The sequence below is a fragment of the Cnephaeus nilssonii genome, assembly GCF_951640355.1.
Source record: "Cnephaeus nilssonii genome assembly, chromosome: X".
Taxonomy (NCBI): Eukaryota; Metazoa; Chordata; class Mammalia; order Chiroptera; family Vespertilionidae; genus Cnephaeus; species Cnephaeus nilssonii.
Genome location: NC_137071.1, coordinates 75,263,691 through 75,289,564, shown reverse-complemented (window position 1 = coordinate 75,289,564; position 25,874 = coordinate 75,263,691). Strand labels below are relative to the sequence as shown.

The 25,874-nt window shown below is 43.9% G+C and overlaps 1 protein-coding gene and 1 pseudogene across 2 annotated transcripts; one reads left to right on the top strand and one right to left on the bottom strand.

Annotated features, from left to right (window-relative positions):
* Positions 1–3,911: 3,911 nt before the first annotated feature.
* On the bottom strand, positions 3,912–25,642 carry LOC307095339 (NACHT, LRR and PYD domains-containing protein 12-like; annotated as a pseudogene). The gene is made up of 7 exons: positions 25,613–25,642; positions 24,260–24,550; positions 23,917–24,059; positions 20,342–20,431; positions 6,272–6,442; positions 5,988–6,158; positions 3,912–4,083 (listed from the first exon to the last, which is right to left on the bottom strand). The product of its transcript is annotated as an NACHT, LRR and PYD domains-containing protein 12-like (transcript).
* Positions 15,543–16,754, top strand: TEX13B (testis expressed 13B; the record flags this gene model as incomplete). The annotated part of the gene is given in 6 exon segments (XM_079765623.1): positions 15,543–15,884; positions 15,886–16,005; positions 16,096–16,196; positions 16,301–16,369; positions 16,371–16,455; positions 16,461–16,754. Coding segments are annotated over 6 exon segments (1,011 nt in total).
* Positions 25,643–25,874: the final 232 nt, after the last annotated feature.

Sequence of the window (25,874 nt, the reverse complement as noted above, 5' to 3'; positions counted from 1 at the left end):
TACCGTCTCTCAGCGCAGGAGGAAACAATACACAATGATGAAGACATAGAGCAGCTGGACCTCTCATAATAACTTCCCACTGGGTGTCTCTTCTCCCACTAGAATCACCACTTCCAGAAGACACATTTAGTTGAAATGCAGTTCATACTGACTACTCAGCAAAAATCTGGAAGCTCAAAGACTACAAGCTGAGTTATATTACCGGTACACACTCATACAAACACCTACCATTAATTGGTACCTACCATGGGGTAAGCATCATGTTGAAAACAACAGCTCTGCAAGCTTAATGTCAATCTATCCCCATTTTATAGATGAGAAAACTGAGGCTCCAAGAATACAAATGACTTATTCAGGGTCACACAGCTCATCAAGGATATACCTTAATCAAGTAAGCCTTTTTCCTGTCAATCCCATACCACATTCTCTCATATTTCTTGGACTTTGCTATTTTCCTAGCCTGGCATTTCTTTTCCCCACTTCTCTTATCTGGTGGTTTGTGGAAGCGAGGCAGAAATAGAAACATGGGGGTGTGCAGGATCCATGGTATGCTATACAATATGCTGTCAGAGATGAGGAGTGAGTCAGTCATAGGAGTCCATGAACAAGAACAAACATATGAGGGGGTGTTAAAAATTCAGAAAGGGGGTTACCTCCCACATGGCTCCAGTTGGGGCCGGGGATCAAACCTGCAACTCAGAACTAGAATGTGAAACAATGAAACAGGAGAATACTCGACTACAGAATATTGTTTGTAACCAGAAGTACTCAGTTGCAGACATTGAGGGAATAAATCATGAAAGAAATGAATTGTAGCAGACCATTAATAAATTAACCAAGGACCTGGAGTATGAACAGCAGCAATTGTGAAATAAGGAGTTAAAATATGCTAGAGGCAAAGAAGCGATTGAAACACAATTAGCAGAGTATCACAAGTTGGTTAGAAAATTAAAACTTATCCCTAAGGGTGCTGAGAATTCCAAAGGTTATGACTTTGAAATTAAGTTTTATCCTGAAGCTGGTGCCAACTGTCTTGTCGAATACAGAACTCAAGTTTATGGACCACTCAAGAAACTCTTGAACCAAACTGAAGAAGATAGTAATAAAGCTCTAAATTTTAAAAAAATGGGGTTAGATGATACTTTAGAACAATTAAATACAATGATAATGGAAAGCAGGAGAAGTGTAAGAACTCTAAAAGAAGAAATTCAAAAGCTGGATGATCTTTACCAACAAAAAGTGAAGGAAGCCGAGAAAGAGGACAACAAATGTGCCAATGAGCTGGAGTCCTTGGAGAAACACAAGCACATGCTGGAGAGTGCTGTTTATGAGGGCCTCAGTGAAACTATGAATGAATTATATTCTATTCAGTGGGAATACCTGCCAGTTGTACAGACCACAACCGAAGAAAGACGAAAAGTGGGAAATAACTTGCAGTCTTTTAGAGAAGGTTGCCACACATGTAGGCTCTGTGCAGAAACACCTTGAGGAGCATATTGCTAAAGTTGATAGAGTATGAAGAGCACGGATCTGAAGATCTCTTGGAAAATATTAGAGAGATTGGAGAAAAGTATAAGAAGAAAGCTGCTCTAATTAAATATCCTGATGAAAGAAGATAAAAATGTTGATTATCTAAGCAAGAACTTTATTAACATTGTAAATTTTGAAATGTCCTTTGTAGGTTTGAAAAATCTCTTACATATCCTATACCCATTCTTACAATGAAGTCTCATGACAACATCTTCCCATACCTGTGAAATATTTTGTAGCTTTTATAAATCTAGTTCAATAACTTAAAGTGTGTATAACCTGAAATTATAAAAATTGGTTGGTTTGTTGCTTTTAGATGTATCAGTTATATTATGTACCCAGAGTTAATAAAATGTTATCAGTAAAAAAAAAAATCAGAAAGGGGCTTAATCCTGGGAACTGCAGAGCACCCTCTGGAGCTTAGGATATGGATACTGTGGAAGCTCAAAAAATATATAATACAAACATGTCTCTCTCCATAGGTGCTTTTGGTGAGCTGTTCACAAATGCAGCCCTGTTGCCTGTAGTCTTATAGCCACTGATCTCTCTCCCTTTCATAATCCTACTCATTCTCAAGGCCCACATCATGTCTCATCTCTATGACGTCTTTCCCTGTAATTCAACTCATTTCCTATTTCTTTTGTGAATTACAGTTTTACTTAAAATCAGCATCATAAGATATAACATGTGTTTGCATACTCTCTTGCCCATTTGAAGGGTCTTGTTTCTTTAAGATGACTCGTTCACATGTTTTTATTCTATTATTTTCAGTGTTGTTTGTCTTATATACATTCTAACATTCAAAATTTATTTTAAGGTCAGTAAATGGTATCTATTCTATGTGTACATGTTCTTTATTTTGTATTCTGAGCTATTACTTCACAATGCTATCAACTTGTTGATTGACAAGTTGCAAGGTTTAAAGATTGGCCTGAAAACACAATGGACACACTCTGTTTAAAAGACAAAGAAATAGTGAGAGAAACAGAAAATAGCACAATTTACAACAAAAAATAATGGCATGCCATGACAAAATAATTTATTCTTCCTGTCATTGAGAATCTTTGCTGAAGCATACACACCATAGGTACTACCACATTAAATTACCGTATATATAAAGAAACATTAGGATTGATCACTGAGGTTATTTCAACCTGTTAACAGTATAGACTCCAGTCACCACTTTATAAGAATACCCTGGAGGTCCCTAAACCTGAGAATTATGTTGTGAATATTTTCCTCTCCCTGGGCAGTAATCATCCCACTCTTGAGCCTTTGAAACTAACAGACTTCACTTTGCTAGTAGAGAACCAGCTTTTGTTTCAGCCAGATTTGTAATTAGGATTTTAAGCTGTTTTCATTTACACTTCAATCCATCAAATTGGCTTTGGAATTTTTGCACTCGGCCTTTATTTTCAATTACACATTCCAATTCTGAATGCCATAAATGAATGGCCATTTGGTCACTGGTTAGTTGCCAACAGAGCATAGCTGTATCCCAATTAAGAATTACTATGGCCCTAGCCAGTTTGGATCAGTGGACAGAGCGTTGGTCTGTGGACTGAGGGGTCCCGGGTTTGATTCCAGTCAAGAGCACATGCCCAGGTTGTGGGCTCAATCCCCAGTAGGGGGCATGCAGGAGGCAGCCGATCAATGATTCTCTCTCATCATTGATGTTTCTGCCTCTCTCTCCCACTCCCTTCTTCTCTGAAGTCAATAAACATATATTTTTTAAAAAGCATTACTTTGTGTGTTATGCCAACTTACAGAGCTAGCAAATGGACATTGATCAGAAAAGGGAAAGACCTTCACTTTCTTTAATTGCATCACTATAGTATCATCCCCTTGAGTCTTAAAGACTCTCAGAATGTAAGCATTAAGCCTTCTAGCAGGCATTAAAGGAGGAAATGGAAAGGTCTATGAAGTACCTACTATGTGCCAAGGGTTGAACTAGGTTCATTCATAATTGACATCTCACTTCACTCAACCCCCATGCTAACACCAGGGAGTCAGGGACGCATATAGCTCCATTTTACAAGCAAGGATACTAAAGTTCAAAGAAGTTAAGTAAGCATGGTCATGCCATTAGTAGATGCTAGACCTAGTGCTTCAGCCAGACCTAGCAGAATCTAGATCCAGTGCTCTTTTGCCTACACATGTTGCTTCTCATAGCAGTGAGATCTAGTGCTGCCTGTTCATTGCCTCTTTCGCTGCCCCTGTGTCCAACGAGGAAGTCTGTTGGTAATTTCACTTACTTTGATATTTTGCCTAGGCATAGCCTACCCTCAGTTTTTCTTCTTTCCTCACTGAAATTGGCTATGATCAAATCCAACATGCCTGTCCTGACTCTGTCCCTCCCACTTCCCCCACCACAGAACTTACTAGAATGTCTGTAGTCTACATATTGGATGAATCAATACATCATAAAACATTTGCACTCCAAAATCCTTGAGGTCATTTCCACTTAAGTCTAAGAATGTTAGGTTCTCATTTCTGTTGAGGTTAGAGGCAAGGGCTCCACAGCACATATCTGTGAAGTGACATTTTGCTAACCTATGGGGGATTAGGGATTCAAGAAAGAAATCAGTCTTATCCCAAGTTCCACAATGACCCTATATTCCATATACAGCCTGGCAAAAAGAGCTCAGTGGCCAAAGAGTCCTTGTGCTACAGGAGGATGGCAGCGAGCTACTGGCTACAAGTGGGCAGTGGAGAGCTACAGGAGGGAGTAGGGCAGCAAGCTATGAGGGGGGACAGAGGGAGGGGGGGCCAGGGGAGCTACAGGAGGGCGGGGCAGTGGGCGGAGAGCTACTGGAGGGTGGCAGCGAGCTACTGATGAGCTACTGGCGCACGAATTCATGTGCAGGGCTACTTGTCTACCTAATAAAAGAGTAACATGCTAATTAACTGTACCTTAGCAACGCCCACCAGCCAATCAGGAGTGAGTATGCAAATTAACCCAACAAATATCGTGGGTAAATTTGCATACACAGGCGCGGAGTGGCTGGGGGTGGGGCGGGATGCAGGCATTCCACAACACCCCAGCCACTCCGGGGCTCTGGGCAGCATGGGAAGGTGGAAAGGTGGCTCCAGGCCAGAGTGAAGGCGTTGCCTGCATCCAGGGGAAGGAAGGCCCATTCTTGCATGAATCTTCATGCATTGGGCCTCTAGTATATTATAATGGTTAATTTTATGTGTCAAGTTGGCTAGGTCATGGTACCCAGATATTTGGTCAAACATTATTCTATACTAGATATCTGATGCACAAAATTCGTGCAAGAGTAGGCCTTCCTTTCCCTGACTGCTGGCACCAGCTTCCCTCTGGCACCTGGGACCCAGGCTTCCCTCCGGCACCTGGGACCCAGGCTTCCCCTGGCTGCTGGCAGGTGCCCTGGACCTGTGCTTCCCTTGAAGCCCTGGCTTCATCTGGAAGGTCATCCGGAAGGCCGTCTAATTAGCATATTACACTTTTATTATTATAGATGTTTCTGTGAAGGTAGTTTTTTGGTAAGATTAACATTTAAATCAGTAGACTCCGAGTAAAGTAAATTACCCTCTATAATGTGGGTGGGCCTCATGCAATCAGTTGAATGCTTTAATAGAAAAAGACTGGCATCCCCAGAAGAAATTCTACCAGCAGACTGTCTTTGGACTTGAATTGCAATATCATCTCTTCCCTGTGTCTCCAGACTGCTGGCCTACCATGCAGATATTGAACTTGACAGCCACCATAATCCATGAGCTGATTCCTTAAAATAAATCTCTCTATATATTTATATGCATCTTATTGATTCTGATTCTCTGGAGAACCCTTATTAATACACGTATGATAAACTTTTTATTAACTAAGGTCATTACCATAGACTTTGAAATCAGAAACATTTGAGTTTTGAATTCAGTCTTTTGACTTTGGGCATCTGTTTCCTACTGTGCTAAAATGGGGATAATAATCTGAACCTCTCAGAGCTACTGTGTTGATGAAAGGAAGTCATGTATACAACACTTTGAACAAAGTAATTATTTAAGAAGTCTTGGTTATTATTATTGTCATTGATGTTACTACCTCTTACAGTGAAAATTCTTCCTTAACTTGTTACATAGGAAAAACTTTAGGTAGTCACTTTTTAAAAAATATATATTTTTATTAATTTCAGAGAAGAAGAGAGAGGGTGACACATCAATGATGAGAGAGAATCATCGATAGGCTGCCTCCTGCACCCCCCCACTGGGGATCAACCCCACAACCCCAGCATGTGCTCTGACTGGTAATTGAACCTTGAGGTTTTGGTTCATAGGTTGATGCTCAACCACTAAGCCATGCTGGCTGGGCTAGTACTGTCACTTTTACCCTTCCTCTTTACGACTCCTTGAAATGTGTTATGACCACACAACATCCATCTTGAGTTGCATATTTAAACATTTTTCTTGCAGTATGTAAATTAATAGTTACTATTTACTTGAGCCTATATAATTTGAAATTTGGATATTTTAAGCCTTCACAGAGCAATTTCAAAGCTGAAGCATGCAGTTTTGTTTCGCTAAAATCCAGGTCAATGAGTGACCATCTGGTGCTGAGAACAACTGCTAACACCCCACAAGAAGCAGGAGAAATAAGGCATCCATAAAATCATCAGAAAACAGAAGAATGACCTCATTACCTTACTCATGCTCTCCCCCCAACACAAACAGAAATTGACAAAAATTATATGGACAGATAACAAATATTCCTGCTATCATTTACCTCAGTTCTGTAAGATACAGTTTGTCTGTGTTAATCCTTCACACAGAAGCTTCATTACTGAAACTTCCGGGGTATTTTTTTACAAATCCCAAATCTGTCAGATACTGGTTGGATTCAAATACTAAGGAGAGGTCTCTACTACAAGAAGCTGTGAGGTGGCAGTACATCAGTCTGTGTGGAGAAAAAGACATTTCAGAGAAGAAAGAAAATAGGATTCTCTTTAAAGGTACCTATTTGCACCTTACTGATGTAATGAATTATTTCAATTAATTCAACAAATTAACTTATTGGGTGCTTTCCACTGTTCTATATGCTGAAAACACAAATAATTATGCCCCAGACCCTGCCCTCAAGGAACATACAATTAATGAGGAAAAATTAGAAAATCGTGGATTATAATATAATGTGAAAAATACTGCAAATGGTATGGACAAAGTACCATGAAGACACAAAAAGGTGACACAATTCAGCCTAGCTTTGGATGGGTTTTAGAGGATCAAGAACACTTATTAGTGGAAGAAGTAATTGAGTGCTGTTATGAAAAGGAATGGCAATTAAACAGGAGTTAGGTGGATAAGAAGAATGGGAGTGGGGAGAGGGGCTGAGAGACAATCCACTCATGGAGAAACCTGTGCAAAGGTCAAGAGGTAAGAGAGAGGAGGCTTAATTTGAGAAACTGCCAATTATCTGCTATGGCCTATTTTAAAAGACTGAAAGGATATATATCAAGCTATTAGCAGTGGTTAGCTCCAAGACTGGGGGAAGGGTGGTGTTATAGGGAGACATTTACTTTCTAGGTAAATAAATATTATTTATATATACAATTACTATATACTTAAAAATTATAAAAAGTTATAAGAAAAATGTTTTGTATTTTGAAAAATATAATGTTTATTAATAAATTATTTTTATAATAGAGAAAATATAAAGAATAATATATATTTTTTAAATGTACTTTATTCCTATCTCACAGAGACAACCAATGTTATAAGTCTGGTGTATAGGAGTTGGAAAGATGGCTGCCTATGGGAAGGCAGACTGCAAGATAGTTTGTGAGTGAGAGAACAAAAAGAGAGTGTGTGGTCGCAGGGGGAGTGTATATTTGTGAGTTGAGGGACAGCCAAACTGCAAGGGACTGTTGGGGATTGCCGGACCAGGTTCCCCTGACCAGGCAGCCTCCACTGCTGCTGAAATCTCTCCTGGAGCAACTGGCTCTGATGCGGAGACCACGCCATCTTGAAGGGGAGAGTGACTGTTTTAGGAAGTCTAAAAATCTACAACAACAACACCCAGGGAACGGCTGTGAACCTAGGAACACCGGACCTCAAGCAGTGCGAATACGCGGACTCAGAGGAGTTTTGCACCTTCTCACAGAAAGGTCAAATTTTGCCTAGGAAAAGGAGAGAGAGAACTACATAACCAGATAACCGGAGAAGAGACATCATGGGGAGACAAAGAAACAGCCCGCATATAAAAGGAAAGAAGGCAACCTCAGAAAAGGAAGCAAACGAAATGGAGGCAAGCAATATGCCAGAGAAAGAATTCAGAGAAATGGTCATAAGGTCGCTGAAAAGAATGGAAGACAAATTGAACAATATGTGTAAGAACCAAGAGGAAATGAAGAAGAACCAAGAAAAAATGAAAAATGACATCGCTGCTATAAAAAACTCAATAGGAAGCATCAACAGTAGACCAGAAGAAGCAGAGGAGAGCTGCAGTGAACTAGAAGACAAGGTAGAAAAAAATACCCAAGCAGAGCAGCATCTAGTAAAAAAAAAAAACTTAAAAAACAAGAGGAGAGCCTAAGGGAACTTTGGGACAACACAAAACGAAACAACATCCACATAATAGGGGTGCCAGAAGGAGAGGAAACTGAGCAAGGAATAGAAAACCTGTTTGAAGAAATAATGACAGAAAACTTCCCTGATATAGGGAAGAAAAAACTCACACAAATCCAAGAAGCTCACAGAGTCCCAAACAAAATGAACCTCAAAAGACCGATGCCGAGGCACATTATAATTAAATTGGCAAACACCAACGACAAAGTAAGAATATTAAAAGTGGCCAAGAGAGACAGAAAGTTACCGACAAAGGATCCCCCATCAGATTAGCGACTGATTCTCAACAGAAGCACTCCAGGCCAGAAGGGAATGGAATGAAATATACAAAGTCATGCAAAGGAAGGGTCTGAATCCAAGAATACTGTACCCAGCAAGACTATCAATCAACATTGAGGGGGAGCCAAAACCGGTTTGGCTCAGTGGATAGAGCGTCGGCCTGCGGACTGAAAGGTCCCAGGTTCGATTCCGGTCAAGGGCATGTACCTTGGTTGCGGGCACATCCCCAGTAGGGGGTGTACAGGAGGCAGCTGATCGATGTTTCTCTCTCATCGATGTTTCTAACTCTCTATCCCTCTCCCTTCCTCTCTGTAAAAAAATCAATAAAATATATATTTAAAAAAATTGAGGGGGAAATCAGGAGCTTCACAGACAAAAAAGGACTAAGGGAGTTTATTACCACCAAACCAGCAATGCAAGAAATGCTAAAGGGTTTGCTGTAAAAAGAAGAAATAGGAAGTAAAGAAGGAACACAGGAATAAAGAATAAAAATGGCGACAAACAAGTACCTATCAATAATAACTTTAAATGTAAATGGATTAAATTCCCCAATTAAAAGACATAGGGTAGTTGAGTGGATAAGAAAACATGAACCATATATCTTCTGTCTACAGGAAACCCACATCAGAACAAAGGACTCACACAGACTGATGGTGAAGGGATGGAAAAAGGTTGTTCAGGGGAATGGATATGAAAAAAAAGCTGGGGTAGCAATACTTATATCTGACAAATTAGATCTCAAAGTGAAGGACATAAGAGATATGGAAGGCCACTTCATAATACTAAAGGGAGCAATTCAACAAGAAGATATAACTCTGGTAAACTTATATGTACCCAATAAGGAGCACTCAAATACATTAAAAAAAATTCCTTGAGGATATCAAGGGAGATATTGACAGCAATACAGTCATAGTAGGAGACTTTAATACCCCACTATCACCATTGGACAAATCCTCTAAACCAAAAATCAGCAAAGAAACATCAATCCTAAATGACTCACTAGCTCAGATGAAATTAATTGACATCTTCAGAACATTTAACCCCAAAGCCACAGAATATACATTCTTCTCAAGTGCACATGGGTCATATTCAAAGATAGACCATATATTGGATCACAGGCAAAGTCTCTTCAAATTCAAGAAGACAGAAATCATATCAAGCATCTTCTCAGATCACAATGGCATAAAACTAGAAATCAACTACAATAAAAACAATCAAAAGAATTCAAACACCTGGAGACTAAATAGCATGCTATTAAACAATGACTGTGTTACCAGAGAGATCAAAGAAGAAATAAAAATCATGTCAACAAACGACAATGAAAACACAACAATCCAAAATCTATGGGGCACAATGAAAGCAGTCTTGAGAGGGAAGTTCATAGCTCTACAAGCCTACAGCAAAAAAAGAAGAAGCAATGGTAATAAATTACCTAACCCTACAACTCAAAGAGTTAGAAAGGGAGCAACAAGAAAAGCCCAGTGTAAGCAGAAGGAAGGAAAAAATAAAGATCAGAGCAGAAATAAATGAAATAGAGACCAAAAAAAAAAACACAAAACCAATAGCTGGTTCTCTGAAAGGATATACAAGATTGATTAACCTCTAGCCAGGCTCACCAAGAAGCAAAGAGAGAGGACCCAAATAAACAAAATCAGAAATGAAAGAGGTGAAATAACAACCGATCCCACAGAAATACAAACAATTATGAAAAAATACTATGAACAACTCTATTCCAACAAAATGGACAACCTAGATGAAATGGACATATTCCTAGAAAAACACAAGCTCCCAAAACTCAACCAAGAAGAATCAAAAAACCTGAATAGGCTGGTAACTACCGAAGAAATAGAAACAGCGATCAAAAATTTTCCAGCAAACCAAAGCCCTGGTCCAAATGGCTTTACAGGGGAGTTGTTCCAAGGATTCAAAGAGAACTAAAACCTATCCTCCTCAGATTATTCCAAAAAATTCAAGAGGAAGGCACACTTCCAAGTTCTTTCTATGAAGCCAGCATTACCCTAATTCCAAAACCAGATAAAGATACCATAAAAAAAGAGAACTACAGGCCAATATCCTTGATGAACATAGGTGCTAAAATCCTCAACAAAATTCAAAATTCTAGCAAATGAGATTCAGTAATACATTAGAAAGATCATACACAATGACGAAGTAGGATTTATCCCGAGGATGCAAGGATGGTACAATATTCGCAATCAATAAACGTGATACATCACATAAACAAACTGAGAGACAAAAATCACATAATCATATCAATTGATGCAGAAAAAGCATTTGACAAAATCCAACACCTTTTCCTGATAAAACTCTCAGCAAATTGGGAATAGAGGGATCATACCTCAACATAATAAAAGCCCTATATGACAAACCTACAGCCAACATCATACTCAATGGGCAAAAACTAAACTCATTTCCCCCAAGAACAGGAACAAGACAGGGATGCCCACTTTCACCACTCCTATTCGACATAGTATTAGAAGTACTAGCAATAGCAATCAGACAAGCAGAAGAAATAAAAGGCATCCAAATTGGAAAAGAAGAAGTAAAACTGTTCTTATTCGCAAATGACATGATACTGTACATAGAAAACCCCAAAGACTCCATCAAAAAACTACTAGACCTAATAAATGAATTTGGCAATGTAGCAGGATACAAAATTAACGCACATAAATCTATGGCCTTTTTATACACCAATAATGAACTCACAGAAAGAGAAATGAAAAAAACAATCCCATTTACCATTGCACCAACAAAATTAAGGTACTTAGTTATAAACTTAACCAAGGACGTAAAAGACCTGTACTCAGAAAACTATAGGACATTGAAAAAAGAGATAGAGGAAGACATAAACAAATGGAAAAACATGCCATGTTCATGGATTGGTAGAATCAACATCATTAAAATGTCCATACTACCTAAAGCAATCTATAGATTCAATGCAATACCTACTAAAATACCAATGGCATATTTCAAAGATCTAGAACAAACTCTCCAAAAATTCATCCAGAACAAAAAAAGACCCCGAATAGCCATAGCTATCCCAAGAAAGAAGAACAAAGAAGAAGGGATCACAATACCAGACATAAAATTATATTACCAAGCCATAGTTCTCAAAACTGCCTGGTACTGGCAAAAGAAGAGACATATAGACCAATGGAACAGAATAGAGAACCCAGAAATGGACCCAAGCCATTATACTCAATTAATATTTGACAAAGGAGGCAAGAGCATACAATGGAGTCAAAACAGCCTATTTAATAAATGGTGCTGGGAAATCTGGTCAGATACATGCAAAAAAAAAATGAAACTAGATCACCAACTTACACCATACACAAAAACAAACTCAAAATGGCTAAAGGACTTGAACATAAGACAGGAAACAATAAAAATCCTACAAGATTACATAGGCAGCAAAATTGCAGACATATGTCATAGCGATATCTTTACAGACACAGATCCTAGGGCAAGAGAGACTAAGGAGAAAATAAACAAATGGGACTACATCAAAATAAAAAGCTTCTGCACAGCAAGAGAAACCATCAACAAAACAACAAGAAAGCCCACTGCATAGGAGAACATATTTGCCAATGTTATCTCCGATAAGGGTTTAATCTCCAACATTTACAGGGAACTCATACAACTTAACAAAAGAAAGATAAACAACCCAATCAAAAAATGGGCAAAGGACCTAAATAGACACTTTTCAAAAGAGGACATTCAGAAAGCCAAGAGACACATGAAAACGTGCTCAAAGTCACTAATCATACGAGAGATGCAAATCAAAACAACGAGGTACCACCTCACACCTGTCAGAATGGCTATCATCAACAAATCAACAAATGACAAGTGCTGGAGAGGATGTGGAGAAAAAGGAACCCTTCTTCACTGCTAGTGAGAATGCATACTGTTGCAGCTATTGTGGAAAACAGTATGGCGTTTCCTCAAAAATTAAAATATGGAACTGCCATTTGACCCAGTAATACCACTTCCAGGAATATATCCCAAGAAAACAGAAACACCAATCAGAAAGGATATATGCACCCCTATGTTCATAGCAGCACAATTCACCATAGCTAAGATTTGGAAACAGCCTAAATGCCCATCAGCAGATGAGTGGATTAGAAAACTATGGTACATCTACACAATGGAATACTATGCTGCTATAAAAAGAAGGAATTCTTACCAATTGCAGTAGCATGGATGGAACTGGAGAGCATTATGCTAAATGAAATAAGCCAGGCAGTGAAAGAAAAATACCACATGATCTCACTCATTTATCAATAATAAAGAACATTATAACCTGATGAACAAAAAGATAGATACAGAGGCAGAGAAGCATTGAACAGACTGTCAAATTACAGCGGTAAGGCTGGGGAGTGTTGTGGGGGGGTCCATAGGAGATCAACAGAAGGACTTGTATGCATACATATAAGCACAACCAATGTACACAAGACACTGGGGGTGGGGGGTGAGGGCATGTGCCAGGGGGTAGGGGAGACCAGGGGGAAGGTCAATGGGGGGAAAAAGGAGATATATATACTACTATTTGTAATACTTTAAACAATGAAAAAAATAGTTAAAGTGGTAATTTACAGATCACAATACTACTCAGCAATAAAAAATTAACTATTCAAAAGAAAAGTCTGGTGTATACCCTTCCTTCTTTTTCCAAGACACTTGTGCAAAGACACACACACACACACACACACACACACACACACACAGATTTATTTGTACATTTTATAAAAATGGAGTTATAGAAAACATTACATCAAGTTTACATGTGCTTGTCATTCAGTCCTATTGTAAGCCCATAGACAGAAACTGCGATCGGTTATAGCACAAGGTCATATAATAAGTAGCAAAGTAGGGCTCTACCTGGGTTCTGTCTGGTTTATCCCACAGGATTCAGAAAGCCATTGGAGGTTTAAAGAGACATGATCACCCATCTGATGATAAGGTAGGATAGAAGACAGACCTGATGTCAAATGGCTGCAGGAGTCCAGGGAAGAAATAGCAGGGGATGGGGGTGACGATGGTGGGGTGTTTGAATGGCGGCAGATTCCAGTCTCAGGAGTATATAAGGCTGGGATTTATGACCATTATAGTGACCACAGTGCTCAGTCCTGGGTCAGTGGGGGGTTAGGCTGTTCTCTGGCCCCAAACTCTTCCCCAGTGGGCACATGAGGCCACTGAGAGGATTGGGCTTGTCTGTGTTCTAGAAGATTCCATTTCTAGGAGGAGAGCGCCCCCTGGCATGGGACAAACCATTGTGGTGGTGAGAGAGGGTGAAGTTTTTTTATACATGATTACAAGTGCTTTGCATTCTTGGATCTAAGTCTTTTCTGACCACTCCTGTCTCTTCCACCTTCAAGAGCTTTCAACAGTATGGTGGGTCCTCTGAAGTCCTGGGGGTGGGAGGATGGGAAGGATATTCCTGGCACATTCGCTCCCACCCCTGCTATCTCTGGAAATTGGTACAGTCTCAGGGTATAAGGCTCCAGGGTTGGCGCTCAGCCTTCCTTACCCCCCCCCCCACCACCCCCCCCCCGCCCTGCCCCGGAGCCATTGCAAGGAAAGGTATCCTTTCTCTTTGGGCTTGAGGGGGGTGGGGGTGCAGTGCAGAGTCAGCGGGTGTGGCCAGTGGGTGTGGTCCGTGTATACTAAGGTGACCAGATTTTAACATTGGTAAAGCGGGACACCATTGACCGGAGGGGGGGGGGTGTTCTTTTTTAAAAAAATATATATATTTTATTGATATTTTACAGAGAGGAAGAGAGAGGGATAGAGTTAGAAACATCGATGAGAGAGAAACATCGATCAGCTGCCTCTTGCACACCCCCTACTGGGGATGTGCCTGCAACCAAGGTACATGCTCTTGACCGGAATCGAACCTGGGACCCTTGAGTCCGCAGGCCGAAGCTCTATCCACTGAGCCAAACCGGTTTCGGCTGGGGCAGGGGGGGGGGGGGGGTTCTTGATTAAAAATTTGGTTTATATTGTAATCGCTTTTCGTTTTTTTAATAAAAGGAAATTCACTTCTTAGATCATCGTTGAATTTGCATCCTCTTTTCTTACTCATTATGTTAAAAATCTAAAAAAAATAATTTAAAATTATATTATAAATTATTATATACATATTGCTTAAAAACACAGTAAGTAGGTACATAATTACATGAACATATTTTATTGTTAGTTTATAAATTAAATTAATCTGATTGTTATAAAGTAACTATATTTTAAAAATTATTTTAATCCTATATTTCTTTCTAAATAATAACAATACTAACTTGTATTATTTTTCCTCTGAATTTGCCGTAAAGTAAGTCGTAAGTGTCACTTTCAAGGCCGGCGCTAGACTTTTTGCCGCCACTATAAAATATAAATAATACGAGTACTGTCTGCTAAATTCAAGAAAATTTATGTATTTATGAAATAAATAAATAAATTACTTACCTAAATTATCTGAATAGCTGATTTGTAATGACATCACTTGTTTAACTAGCTTACTAGCACGCAGTACGATGTATATTGTCTGAGAGACAGTTACAAAATGTTTTCGTCGTTGCCAATCCCAAAAAATGCCATTGTTCATTAAGTCCAAACAATGGTGGTCGAATTCTAACAACTGATCAACAATGTGAACTTTGATAAGCAGTTCTCGATAATCAGTTCTTAACAATTATTTGTTATTATTAAAGTTAAATTAACATTATAAAATTAACAAAAATAATATAAAACTCATATCCTGGCTAAATAGCCACATGGCTGCCGAAAACCGTATATTCCCTTCCCGTTCTCCCGCTGTTCCCTAGCTTGTCGTGCATTCTTTCCAAAAATCGGGACTTTTTAAAAATGCTGCGGGATGCGGGACAAATTGTTAAAAATCGGGGCTGTCCTGCCAAAAGCGGGACTTCTGGTCACCTTAGTGTACACTTCCTTTGGTCAGCATCTGGAGAGAAAGCCTGGTGGGAGGTATCCTGTGTATGTGTAGGAGGGGATGTCTGAGGAGGAGGGGAGGGAAAGCAGATGGGAGGAGCCTTGGGGATGGGGCTAACTGCAGAGGCCCTAACAGAGGGAACGACTAGTTAATTCATCCCTGCAGTGCAGCCAGGCCCCTAAGGCCCTCTGCTATCATGGCCTTGAGACCCGAGGACACCTCTGATGGGTTCCAGCATGGCAATGTGGTGGCTTTCGTCAACGAGAAAATGGCCAGACACACAAAAGGCCCTGAGTTCTACCTGGAGAATATATCCCTGTCCTGGGCGGAGGTGGAAGACAAGCTCAGGGCCATCCTGGAGAACAGCGCAGTGACCAGTGAGGCCAAAGAAGCCTGTGCCTGGGGTAGCCTGGCCCTGGGTGTGCGCTGTGCCCGCAGGCAGGGCCGCCAGTTACACGCTTGCAGGCTGCAGTGGCTACAAGACTTCACCAAACTGCACAAATCGGCCTTACACGCCTTGGCCTCCAACATGAAGGAGCTTTCCTGCGAAGCACGAAATGGAGTGCAAAGAGGCAGCCTATCGGCTGCAGCTGACCCTGGCCAAACTGGCTGAGGTTCAGAAAGAGAAGGAACTGCGGAGGTGGAAGCTTCTCCGGGCTGTAAGATTACCACACTCGGTACTACCCCATCTTCCCTCCCAACCTCTCCAACCCCCAGAATGGGATTTAACCCTGCCCACTTCTCTACAGGAGATGGCGTCTTCCTGGGAATGGAAGCAGGTTCCACAGGAGCCAGGCCTGGCTACTACCAGTGTGTTTGGGGCAAAAGGAGCAGGTGAGGAGAAAACAAGGTGGAGGTTGCTGTTGCTGCTACTATTATTGCTACTGCTGCTGTAGGAGGAAGAGGAAGACAGAAGGATGCAGAGGGGGAATAGGGAGTGGAGGCCTCCTGCAGCTTTGTGGAGCAGAAAATGTACACCTATGGCAGGCAGAGGCAGGGACATCTCAGATCAGTAGAAACAGCTTTATTTTTCTGGGACTCTCAAGCCTAGGTCCACAGTCTCACAAGCAACCCTTCCTGTCCAGCTCCCTTCCTCATTCACATACCCTTCTAATGCCCCCCTATTCCCTTCCCAGAAGCACCCACACCATCCCTACCAGGGGCAGCCTTCACAGCAGGAGCTCCATCTCAGGCTGCCTACTGGGGCCCCTCTATGGTGGGGGCCCAGGGAACAGACCCTCAAGGACCCCAAAGAAACAAGAGAGCCTTTGAGCCCCAACAGCTGAGAAGACCTCCAGCATCTCACAGGCCCGGGGATTGGAACTGCCTTTGGTGTAATCTTGTGAATTTTTCAGGGAGGGAAATTTGCTACCACTGTGAGAGGGGCATCTGGTTACAGAACCCTTAAATTCAGAAATGTGAAATACAACAGAAACATATCCCAAAGGGATATCAAGTTTTGGTGGGGGGAGGGAATGAGTGGGAGAACAAGACTAGTGGAGTTGGAGGGAGGCAGGGTGGGAGGTGGGAGAGAAATGCTTTGATGATCCTCTTTGTGTTCCAGAGCAGCGGTTGCCAACTGGTGGTCCCCAGACCACTGGTAGTCCGTAAGGTCTGAAAGGTTGCCGACCGATTGTTTAAGGAAACCTTTGGAGTAGTGGTCACCAACCGGTGGTCCGTGAGGTCCGAAAGGTTGGCGACCGCTGTTCCAGAGCATAAGTATTAAACACCCCCACCCTAGTATCTGAGGGACCTGGGTACCCTCTCCGTCCCTACCTAGGATCTAGATTATTGCAGCAGGAGTGGACATTTGACCCATCCTGAGCCAAACAGATTCTCAAACTAGACAATCAGAAGAGAGGCAGATTTCATAGTCAGGATGGTGTTGGGCAGTGAAGCAGTGGGTCAGTTGGAGTTGGGGCCAAGGTCAGAGCCATGGACATGGAGGCCTCGGCCAAGGCCTGTCTCTAGTTAAGGGGAAAGCAGAGCCATGTGCTTTACAGAGGCCAAGTGTCTTAGAAGACACCAGTATGACATCCCAGAGAAAAGAGGCACAGAGAAGCAGGGGCAAGTTGGTCCTGAGACCCTGGAGATAAGAGAGTGGAGGCTCAACCATTTTTCCACTTCCTTCAATTGTGTTGTATAAAAATCCACTCTACCCAGATCCCCTTTTCTTTAAGCTAACTCGAGCGGCTTACTCTTCTATGGAACCAGATTATTTCAAAGTCAGAAATTGGCACCAGAAGAGCAGCAGCAAACCACGGACTGTCAAAGAAAATGTCAGAACTGGCCAGGGAGATACCTTTGTGACTGATGGGTAGTTGGGATTCCTGCTCCCCAAGAGTATCCGGGGATGAACTGAACAAGAAGCTCATTCATGTTCTGAGTGAGTTATATCAGAAGAAATAATCAAAACAGGCCTAGGTTAACCCCCCCTGCCCCCTGGGCTTATAACAGTAGAGATTTGACACCCCTAAGAGAATCCCTCAGGACTGTCTACAGAAGACACCACACCAGCTGCAGTCCAGGACTGCTATGACTATTCAGCCCATGACAAGAGAATCCTCCCCAGTTCCCAGTGAGCAGAACTGGGGACAATCAAATGTGAACATGGAACAAAAGCCACTGCCAAGGTGAGTCAGCAACTGTAGTGCACAGAGGGTTTGCTGGTCTATACCACTGACCAAAGTATGGTGCCATCCTGAGGGATCCTGTCCCCCAACCCACCACCAGGATAAATTTGGGAGGGGAATTTGGGTACAAACCCCTCAGTGAATTCAGAAATGTGGAATAGAACATATCCCAGTGGGAAATTAAATTCCAAAGCGAGGGGGTGATGGGAAAGAGGGAGGGGGAAGATGGTCTTCCTCTCTACCTTTCATGGCAATAAGCTTTGTTAGGAAGGACTAAGTGCATAGTTTAGCCCACAGGTGGAAGGATGGTGAGGAGTCACACCAGACTGAGACAACTGGAGGAGCCCAGGACATCACCTAGCCACTGTGGACCTAGAAACTGAAGTTATGGCCCTTGACATCTCTGCAGCAGCTAGATGTGACTTTGGGCTATTTCCTTTTGGGACAAGTGTGGATAACCATCAGAAATGGGGACAAGATACTTAGCTTGTACTTAATCAGAAATATCCTTGAGCTTGTTTATATCCTTCTAGGGCAGGGCTTCCCAAACTCAGCACTCTTGACATTTGGAGTTGGATAATTCTATGTTGCAAATGGCTGGTACACTGTAGGATGTTTGGCAGAATCTCTGGTTTCTACCCAGATGCCAGTATCACATCCCCCAAGTTATGACAACCAGAAATGTTTCGAGATATTGCCACATGTCCACTGGGGGGTAAAATTGCTCCTCACTGGCAACCATGAGGCAATGAAATACTTAAGAGTATTCAGAATAGGGTGAAGAGAGTTGCCAGGGGAGCAAGTCAGCAGTGCCCAGGGCTGCAGAGGGCCTCTAAGACAGGAGGTAAAAAGTATTCATTGGGTCTGGCATTCACTTTTGATCTTTGAGCAAATCTGGGTGGGGGAGAAGCAGAAGCCAAACTGACAGTACTGAGGAGAGTGGGAGCAGGAAGTAAGGAAGTACAGCCAGCGAAGGGGGCTCTTCAAGGACCCCTGGCTGTGAAGGGAAGGCGTGATGTAGATATAGAGCTGAGAGAGGGTTCTTTTGACTGGGAGAAACGAGCCATGGGGAAGGAGACAGCTGAAGAAAGCTTGAAAACACAAGAACTATATAAAAGAATGGGACAGCCGAAACCGGTTTGGCTCAGTGGATAGAGCGTCGGCCTGGGGACTCAAGGGTCCCAGGTTCGATTCCGGTCAAGGGCATGTACCTTGGTTGCGGGTACATCCCCAGTGGGGGGTGTGCAAGAGGCAGCTGATCGATGTTTCTCTCTCATCGATGTTTCTAACTCTCTATCCCTCTCTCTTCCTCTCTGTAAAAAATCAATAAAATATATTTTTTAAAAAAGAATGGGACAGATCCTGCCCTACTGTATTGGAAGAGTATCTGTTCTACTGTTCAAAAATATATGAAAGGTCAATTTTGTTTTTTTGTGAAACAAAACCCCCGAAAGTATTGTGTGTATATATGTATGCTATGTATATTAATAGATTTTTTGTGTGCCTTATGTTACAGATGTATATTTGAATAAGGAAAAAAAAAATTTAGCAAAGAAGGTATTACCTAGGGAGATTGGGATCAGTCAGGGGATGGAAAGTAGGAGTGGATGGGTGCGGGGGGGTATAGGGTGCAGTGGGGTTGGTTACAAGGTAGTAGGGTGGAGGGGTTGTATATCTTGTACTTCTGTGCTGTGTAAAATGAAATAAATGCTCACAAAAATACAGAAAAGGGAAATGAATTTATTGGCATGAGTAGGTTTAGAAAGGCCATCTCTTCCTTTGGGGCAAGAAGGAAGGAGAGCACACACTGATCTGTGTGGCGAGGTGATGGGAAACCAAGGGGGCTCATGCCTGTGTGCAAGTGACGTGGACAGATAACAAGACAAGGCACTTGAAAGTGAGTGAGGACAAAAGATCAGGGCAGAGGTGGAGGCTTCTGAGCAGTGGTACTTTGGGGAATAACTGCAGGGGAACGGTTCAGGGAGAGAAAAGGATTATCAAGTTGCATAGAGTTGGACAGGACACAACTGAAAGAAAACCAAGGGGGAAGACAGTGGGAGTCCCGAAGAAAAGGAAGTAAGTCCAGGACAGCAGCAGTCTCTTAGGCATTACAGATTGCCACCCACTCACTACAGCAAAAACAGGACATGCAAATGGGAAAAAGGCAGGAGGGGCTGGCAGGGATCTGTACCTCATTCCCTACTCCTAGGCTCACAGCACATCGTTTCTTTTGCTGTACTTCTATGGAGAAATTGAGCACTAGTTATACTTTGTTTTGAGGTCCGATCAGCTAGGAGTTGAACTCTAGACATCTAGTGTATACCTGCAAATACCTAAGAGTTTGAAGGAAATTTCAACTTACTTCAGGTCTTTGATTTTGCAGTATAGATTGCATAGTGCTTGGCAGAGCAAGTATAGCGGAGACACTGGCAAACTGTGCAGTTGGAAGCACCTAAAAGAGATGAGAAGGCAAAAATAATTAAAAAATAATAATGAAAACCAAAAATTTTAAATGGCTTATTTTTGCTTCTGTTACCATATTAGTACTAATCTACCTCTTGCAAAAATCTTAGGAGGTATTGACCCATTTTACAGATAAGGGAATTAAGGCACAAAAACTTAAGTAACTTGCCCAAAGTCACATAGGTAGGGAACAGAACACAGGTCAGTACTCAGGTCTGTCTGACGCCAAAGCCATGTCACTATGTGCCAGACACTGAGGTAACCACTTGACATACACAAATTAATTTTTCTGGTCCTTAACCCAATGACAGGCACTACAATCACCATTTTGCAGATGCTCAGACAGGTTAAGCTATCTTGGTTGTCAGTACTAGTAGAATTAATGGCAATAATTAAGAACTAGGACAGTTCAGTGGTAAATTCTCAGTCAACATGCTTGAGAAAGTATTTTGGATTACATTTTGAAGAGATAAAGGCAATATGGTAGGGGGTAGAACTCCATCTAAAGCTGATTTTCTGGAAACCCTGAGGGAACCAGAATCCTCTTTTTGTTTCCATCAGTGTTTAAAAATTAAATGTGTTTACTCATTATTTCACTTTAGAATATACAATTGGATTGAAGCTGTCATAAATTCGTCAAGATATTGTAGTCAAAGTCCTTCATAACTCCGAATCCATGTAACCTCTCCTACCCCTTCCCCTGTAGTTCCAAATTCTTGCTGCACTTCCCCTCTCCATGCTAATTTCTACCACTATGCTACTGCCCCTGAGGAAATATAACTCTCAGAAAAAAGACTCAGGTTAACTCTCCTCAAATAGAGACTTCTGCCTACTCATCTCCTTCTCAAGGTCACTGCCCCTCAGCTGGCTCCACACTAAAGGAGAGGCACTGTCAATCTTAAACTGGAGTACTGAGAACAAACTTAAGACCAATAGCATTTTCTATATAACACAGATTTATGTTTTTTTTGGATGCTTTACTCAATAAATCAGTAGAAATGTATTTCGTAGTATAGAATCTGTATTATATAAATACTAGAGACCCGGTGTATGAAAATTCATGCACTGGAGGGGGGGTCTCAGCCTGGCCTGACCCCTCTCACAGTCTGGGAGCCCTCAGGGGCAGGAGGCGACCCGGCAATCAGAAGGCAACGTCCCCATCACACTGCTGCTGCTGCTACTGCTGGCAGCGCAAGCCTCAGGCAGCCCTGGTTACCTGAGCCTCGGGTGGCCCTGGGTGGCTGGGGGACTGAGGGGACTGGGGGGACTCTGGAGGCACGCAGGGCTGAGGGACTGGTCATCACCATCTTGTGGCTGTGGGCGCCGCCATCTTTGAGGGCATGGCAGTCAATTAGCATATTCCCTCCTTATTGGCGTGGGCACCACCATCTTTGCGACGGTGTGAGGGTCAACTAGCATATTCCCTCTTTATTAGATAGGACTAGAGGCCCAATGCATGAAATTCATGCAAGAGTAGGCATTCCTTCCTCCGGCTGCTGGCACCGGCTTCCCTCTGGCACCCAGGACCCAGGCTTCCCTCCGGCCTCTAGCACCCAGGACCCAGGCCAGCCACCGGCACCCAGGACCTGGGCTTCCCTCTGGCCTCCAGCAGGAACCTGGGACCCGGGCTTCCTTCGCAGCCCAGGCTTCGTCTGGAAGGACATCTGCTCTAATTAGCATGTTTTTATTATTATAGACTAGAGGCCCAGCTCACAAAATTCATGCACAGGTACAGTCCCTAAGCCTAGCCTGTGATCAGGGCCACCATCCCCAGCTGCCCAAAGTTGGACCTGCCCCCCACTGCCACTCAGTTCCCCATTCGCCATTAGGTGATCAGAGCCTGACAGACAGGGGGAAGGACTGAGAGGACGACCGTTCCTGCCCACTTGCTGGCCCCATCCCTGCTATGGACCACCCCCTGTGTGTAGGTCGACTGGCAGGGCAGGGGCCTTGGCCTGGTGCCACCCACATCCCCCGCCACCCACCTCTGGTTCCCCGTTCACCATCGGGCAATTGGAGCCTGCCAACCAGAGAAAGAGACAAAGCAGTGGTCAGTGCGCCTCATAGTGAATGGTAGAGCAGTCATTCCGGTCATTCCACCATTATGGTCAATTTGCATATTACCCTTTTATTATATAGGTCTGAGGCCCAGTACACGAAATTTGTGCACGGGCGGGGGGTGGTCCCCTCAGGCCAGCCTGCACCCTCTCTAATACGGGACCCCTCAGGGGATGTCCGACTGCTGGTTTAGGCCTGATCCCAGGGACCGGGCCTAAACCAGCAGTAGGACATCCCTCTCACAATCCTGAACTGCTGGCTCCTAATCGCTCACCTGCCTGCTGGCCTGGTTGCCCCTAACTGCTCCCTGCTGCTGGCCTGGTCACCCCCAACTGCCCCCCCTGCTGGCCTGGTCACCCCCAACTGCCCTTCTCTGTCAGCCTGATCGCCCCTAACTGCGCCCCCTGCCGACCTGGTCATCCCTCATGGCCTCCCCCTGCTGGCCTGGTCACCCCATGCAGCCTGCTTGTTTGGTCGTTTGGTCGTCCCTCACTATCCCCCCTGACAGCCTGGTCGCTCCACACAGCCTACTTGTTCAGTCATTTGGTCATCTCTCACTAACTCCCCCCCCCACACACTGGCCTGGTCGCCCCACGCAGCCTGCTTGTTCAGTTGTTTGGTCATCCCTCACTAACCCCACTGCTGGCCTGGTCGTAGGCAGCCATCTTGTGAGGGTGTGAGGTCAATTTGTACATTACCTCTTTATTATATAGGATAGAGGCCTAGTGCACGGGTGGGGACCTACCGGCCTGCCCTGATGGGGGCTCTGGATCAGGGTGGGGGTCCCCACTGGGGGGGGAGGGGTCATGGAAGGTTTTCAGGCTGGCCACGCCCTCGAACAGGGTGAGGCTCCCTGCTGGGGGCAGGGCCTACTGGGGTAAGGGGCCATGGGAGGTTTGCAGGCTGGCCACACCCCAGATCAGGGTGGGGGTCCCTGCTGGGGGGCGGGGCAGGCTTGGGCGAGGGGCCGTGGGAGGTTTGCAGGCCAGCCACATCCCCAATTGGGGTTGGGGTTCCCGTTGGGGGTCGGGGCCAGCCGGGGCAAGGGCCACAGGCAGTTTGCAGGCTTCCATGCCCCCGATCAGGGTGGGGGTCCCCGCTGGGGGGCAGGGCCAACCAGGGCGAGAAGCCATGGTCATTCTGGTCTCTGGTCATTCCATTGTTTCAGTCGTTGGGCTTTTATTATATAGGATATATAAGCCTCTTTGAACTCCAGTTCTTGGCCCTCTGTGAAGGTGACAAGTCTAGTGGAAAGAGCCCAGGCAACATACACAAGAGTACAGAATGTAGAAATTATTTACTTTATTTATGGACAATGCTAGAAATGATCATGTGCCCAAATACATTAAAAACAACAACAACAACAAGGCCCATCATTTCTGAAGACCAAAACACTGGAGAAAAGACATTACTCACTTTTTAGGTATTAAGGCTGGTAGTATGAATGCTAAAGCTCATTCTTCCTCAAATACAAGTAAATGCTGACACTTCAGAGACACTGACAGGCAGGAGACTGTGACTGATTTTTACACAGAATGACATAGCCAGAATGTCATTTTTGTTTATTTTTTGTTAATCCACACCAGAGAATATTTTTCCATTGATTTTTTAGAGAGAGAGAGTGGAAGGAAGGGGGAGAGACACAGCAATTGATTGCTTCCCACACAGGTCCCGATGCGGGACCAGGGATTGAGCCTGCAACCGAGGTGCATTCCCTTGATTGGAATCGAACCCAGGACCCTTCAGTCCACGGACGTACGCTCTAACCATGGAGCCAAACCAGCTAGGGTGCTTTTGATACACTTGGAAAAATAGAACAGATACACATCACTCAGGGCCTGAAATGACTTCATAACAGTCATGTCACCATCTCCCTGTGACTGCAGGACACCGCAGACATCTAGGAGATGATGGGAAGAGAAGACATAATATCAAGGGCTTCATTTTCTTGCAGACCATAAAAGACCTTCGTTGTTGTATCAGCACCTGAAAACTGACTCAAGAAATATTTTCTCAATACGGGAAGGAAGAAACATGGTGGCCGGTAGGTCTGGAGTGAGGGAGAGAGTGTGAGTAAGAGAGTGAGTGTGTGTGGACGTGCACAAGTGTGTGTCAACGTGCACAAGTGTGTGTCTTTGTGTGTGTGAGGTAAAGTATGATCGATGGATCACCTAGGAGCCTTGGGGGCAGGCGATTTGGGCTCTCCTGGCCAAAAAGCCTCTGCTGCCGCCACAGCTACTCCCTGGGCACAGCACCAGCTTGGAGAGCATGCCACCTTGAAAGGTTTACAAGGTTGTCCTTAGGAGGAGGCTATGGAGAGCGGCAGCAGCTAGACACCAAGCTTTGCCACCATCTGGAATCACCTTGGCCTGGGCCGAAACCCACATATATCCTGCTCCGGTGCCCACAGAGGTTACAACTCAGAACTGCACATCTGCAACAGACACCAGTGAGGACTCTCTGCACCTGGCACACACTCAGCCAGCCTGAAACCGTGGACCTGACGGGACCCAGCCTAGACATTGTGCCACCACCATTTGACCACCACTGACCCAGCAGGGCTCTTCTCCCTGCTGTGTACTCAACAACTGCCACCGCTACTGTGCTGCCACCACTGCCCTGGAGTCCAGCTCCTCGGCTCCATCACCACAGCTCAGAGGCAGGAACTGTGCTGTAAGCTGGGAGGGGATGTAGCCTCCCCTGACATGGACCTATTAGAACTGAGGACCTGTGGAGACTAAAGAGAGAGGTGGCCTCAAGGGCACTGGCTGTGGAGACTGTAGAGTGGGTGCAGCAGTGGAAGCATGGGGCTGAAGTCCCTGGATAGAGTAGCACTAGCACCTGCCATAGTGCAGCCAGGGGGGCTCCTCCTGACCAGTGGGAAGGGCCATACAGTGGAGCTCAGAGCCAGCCTACACTGGAGGGGTCTAAAGGACACACCCAACATTGAATCTGGGGGGTCTTCTATTTCTTGGAGGAACTTGTGTGGGTGAGCAGAAAGGGGGCTGGACAGTAGGTCAGGAAGATCAGCCGTGCCCACCTGGAACACAGGGGAGGTCTCCTCTTTCCTACCAGCAAAACAGCTGCTTCTAACCCTAATCCTAACCCTAACCTTAAACTTAACATAATCCTGTAGCAACATGAGGCAAGGGGAAACACCCAGGGGCAGAAAATCTGTGCCCCTGCAGGTAACAGAGAGGAGGTGCCAGCAAACCAGACAGAAATAAGGCATTAGAAGGAGAGGAAGGGCCTGGCAACCCTCCCACAAGCCACTGGCACCACTCCCAACATGACTCTGATCAAGCCATCCACAGCCAAGACCAGGATATCCCCACAGAGCCCAGCTCCGAGGGGGAAGGAAGTACAGCTTAGAA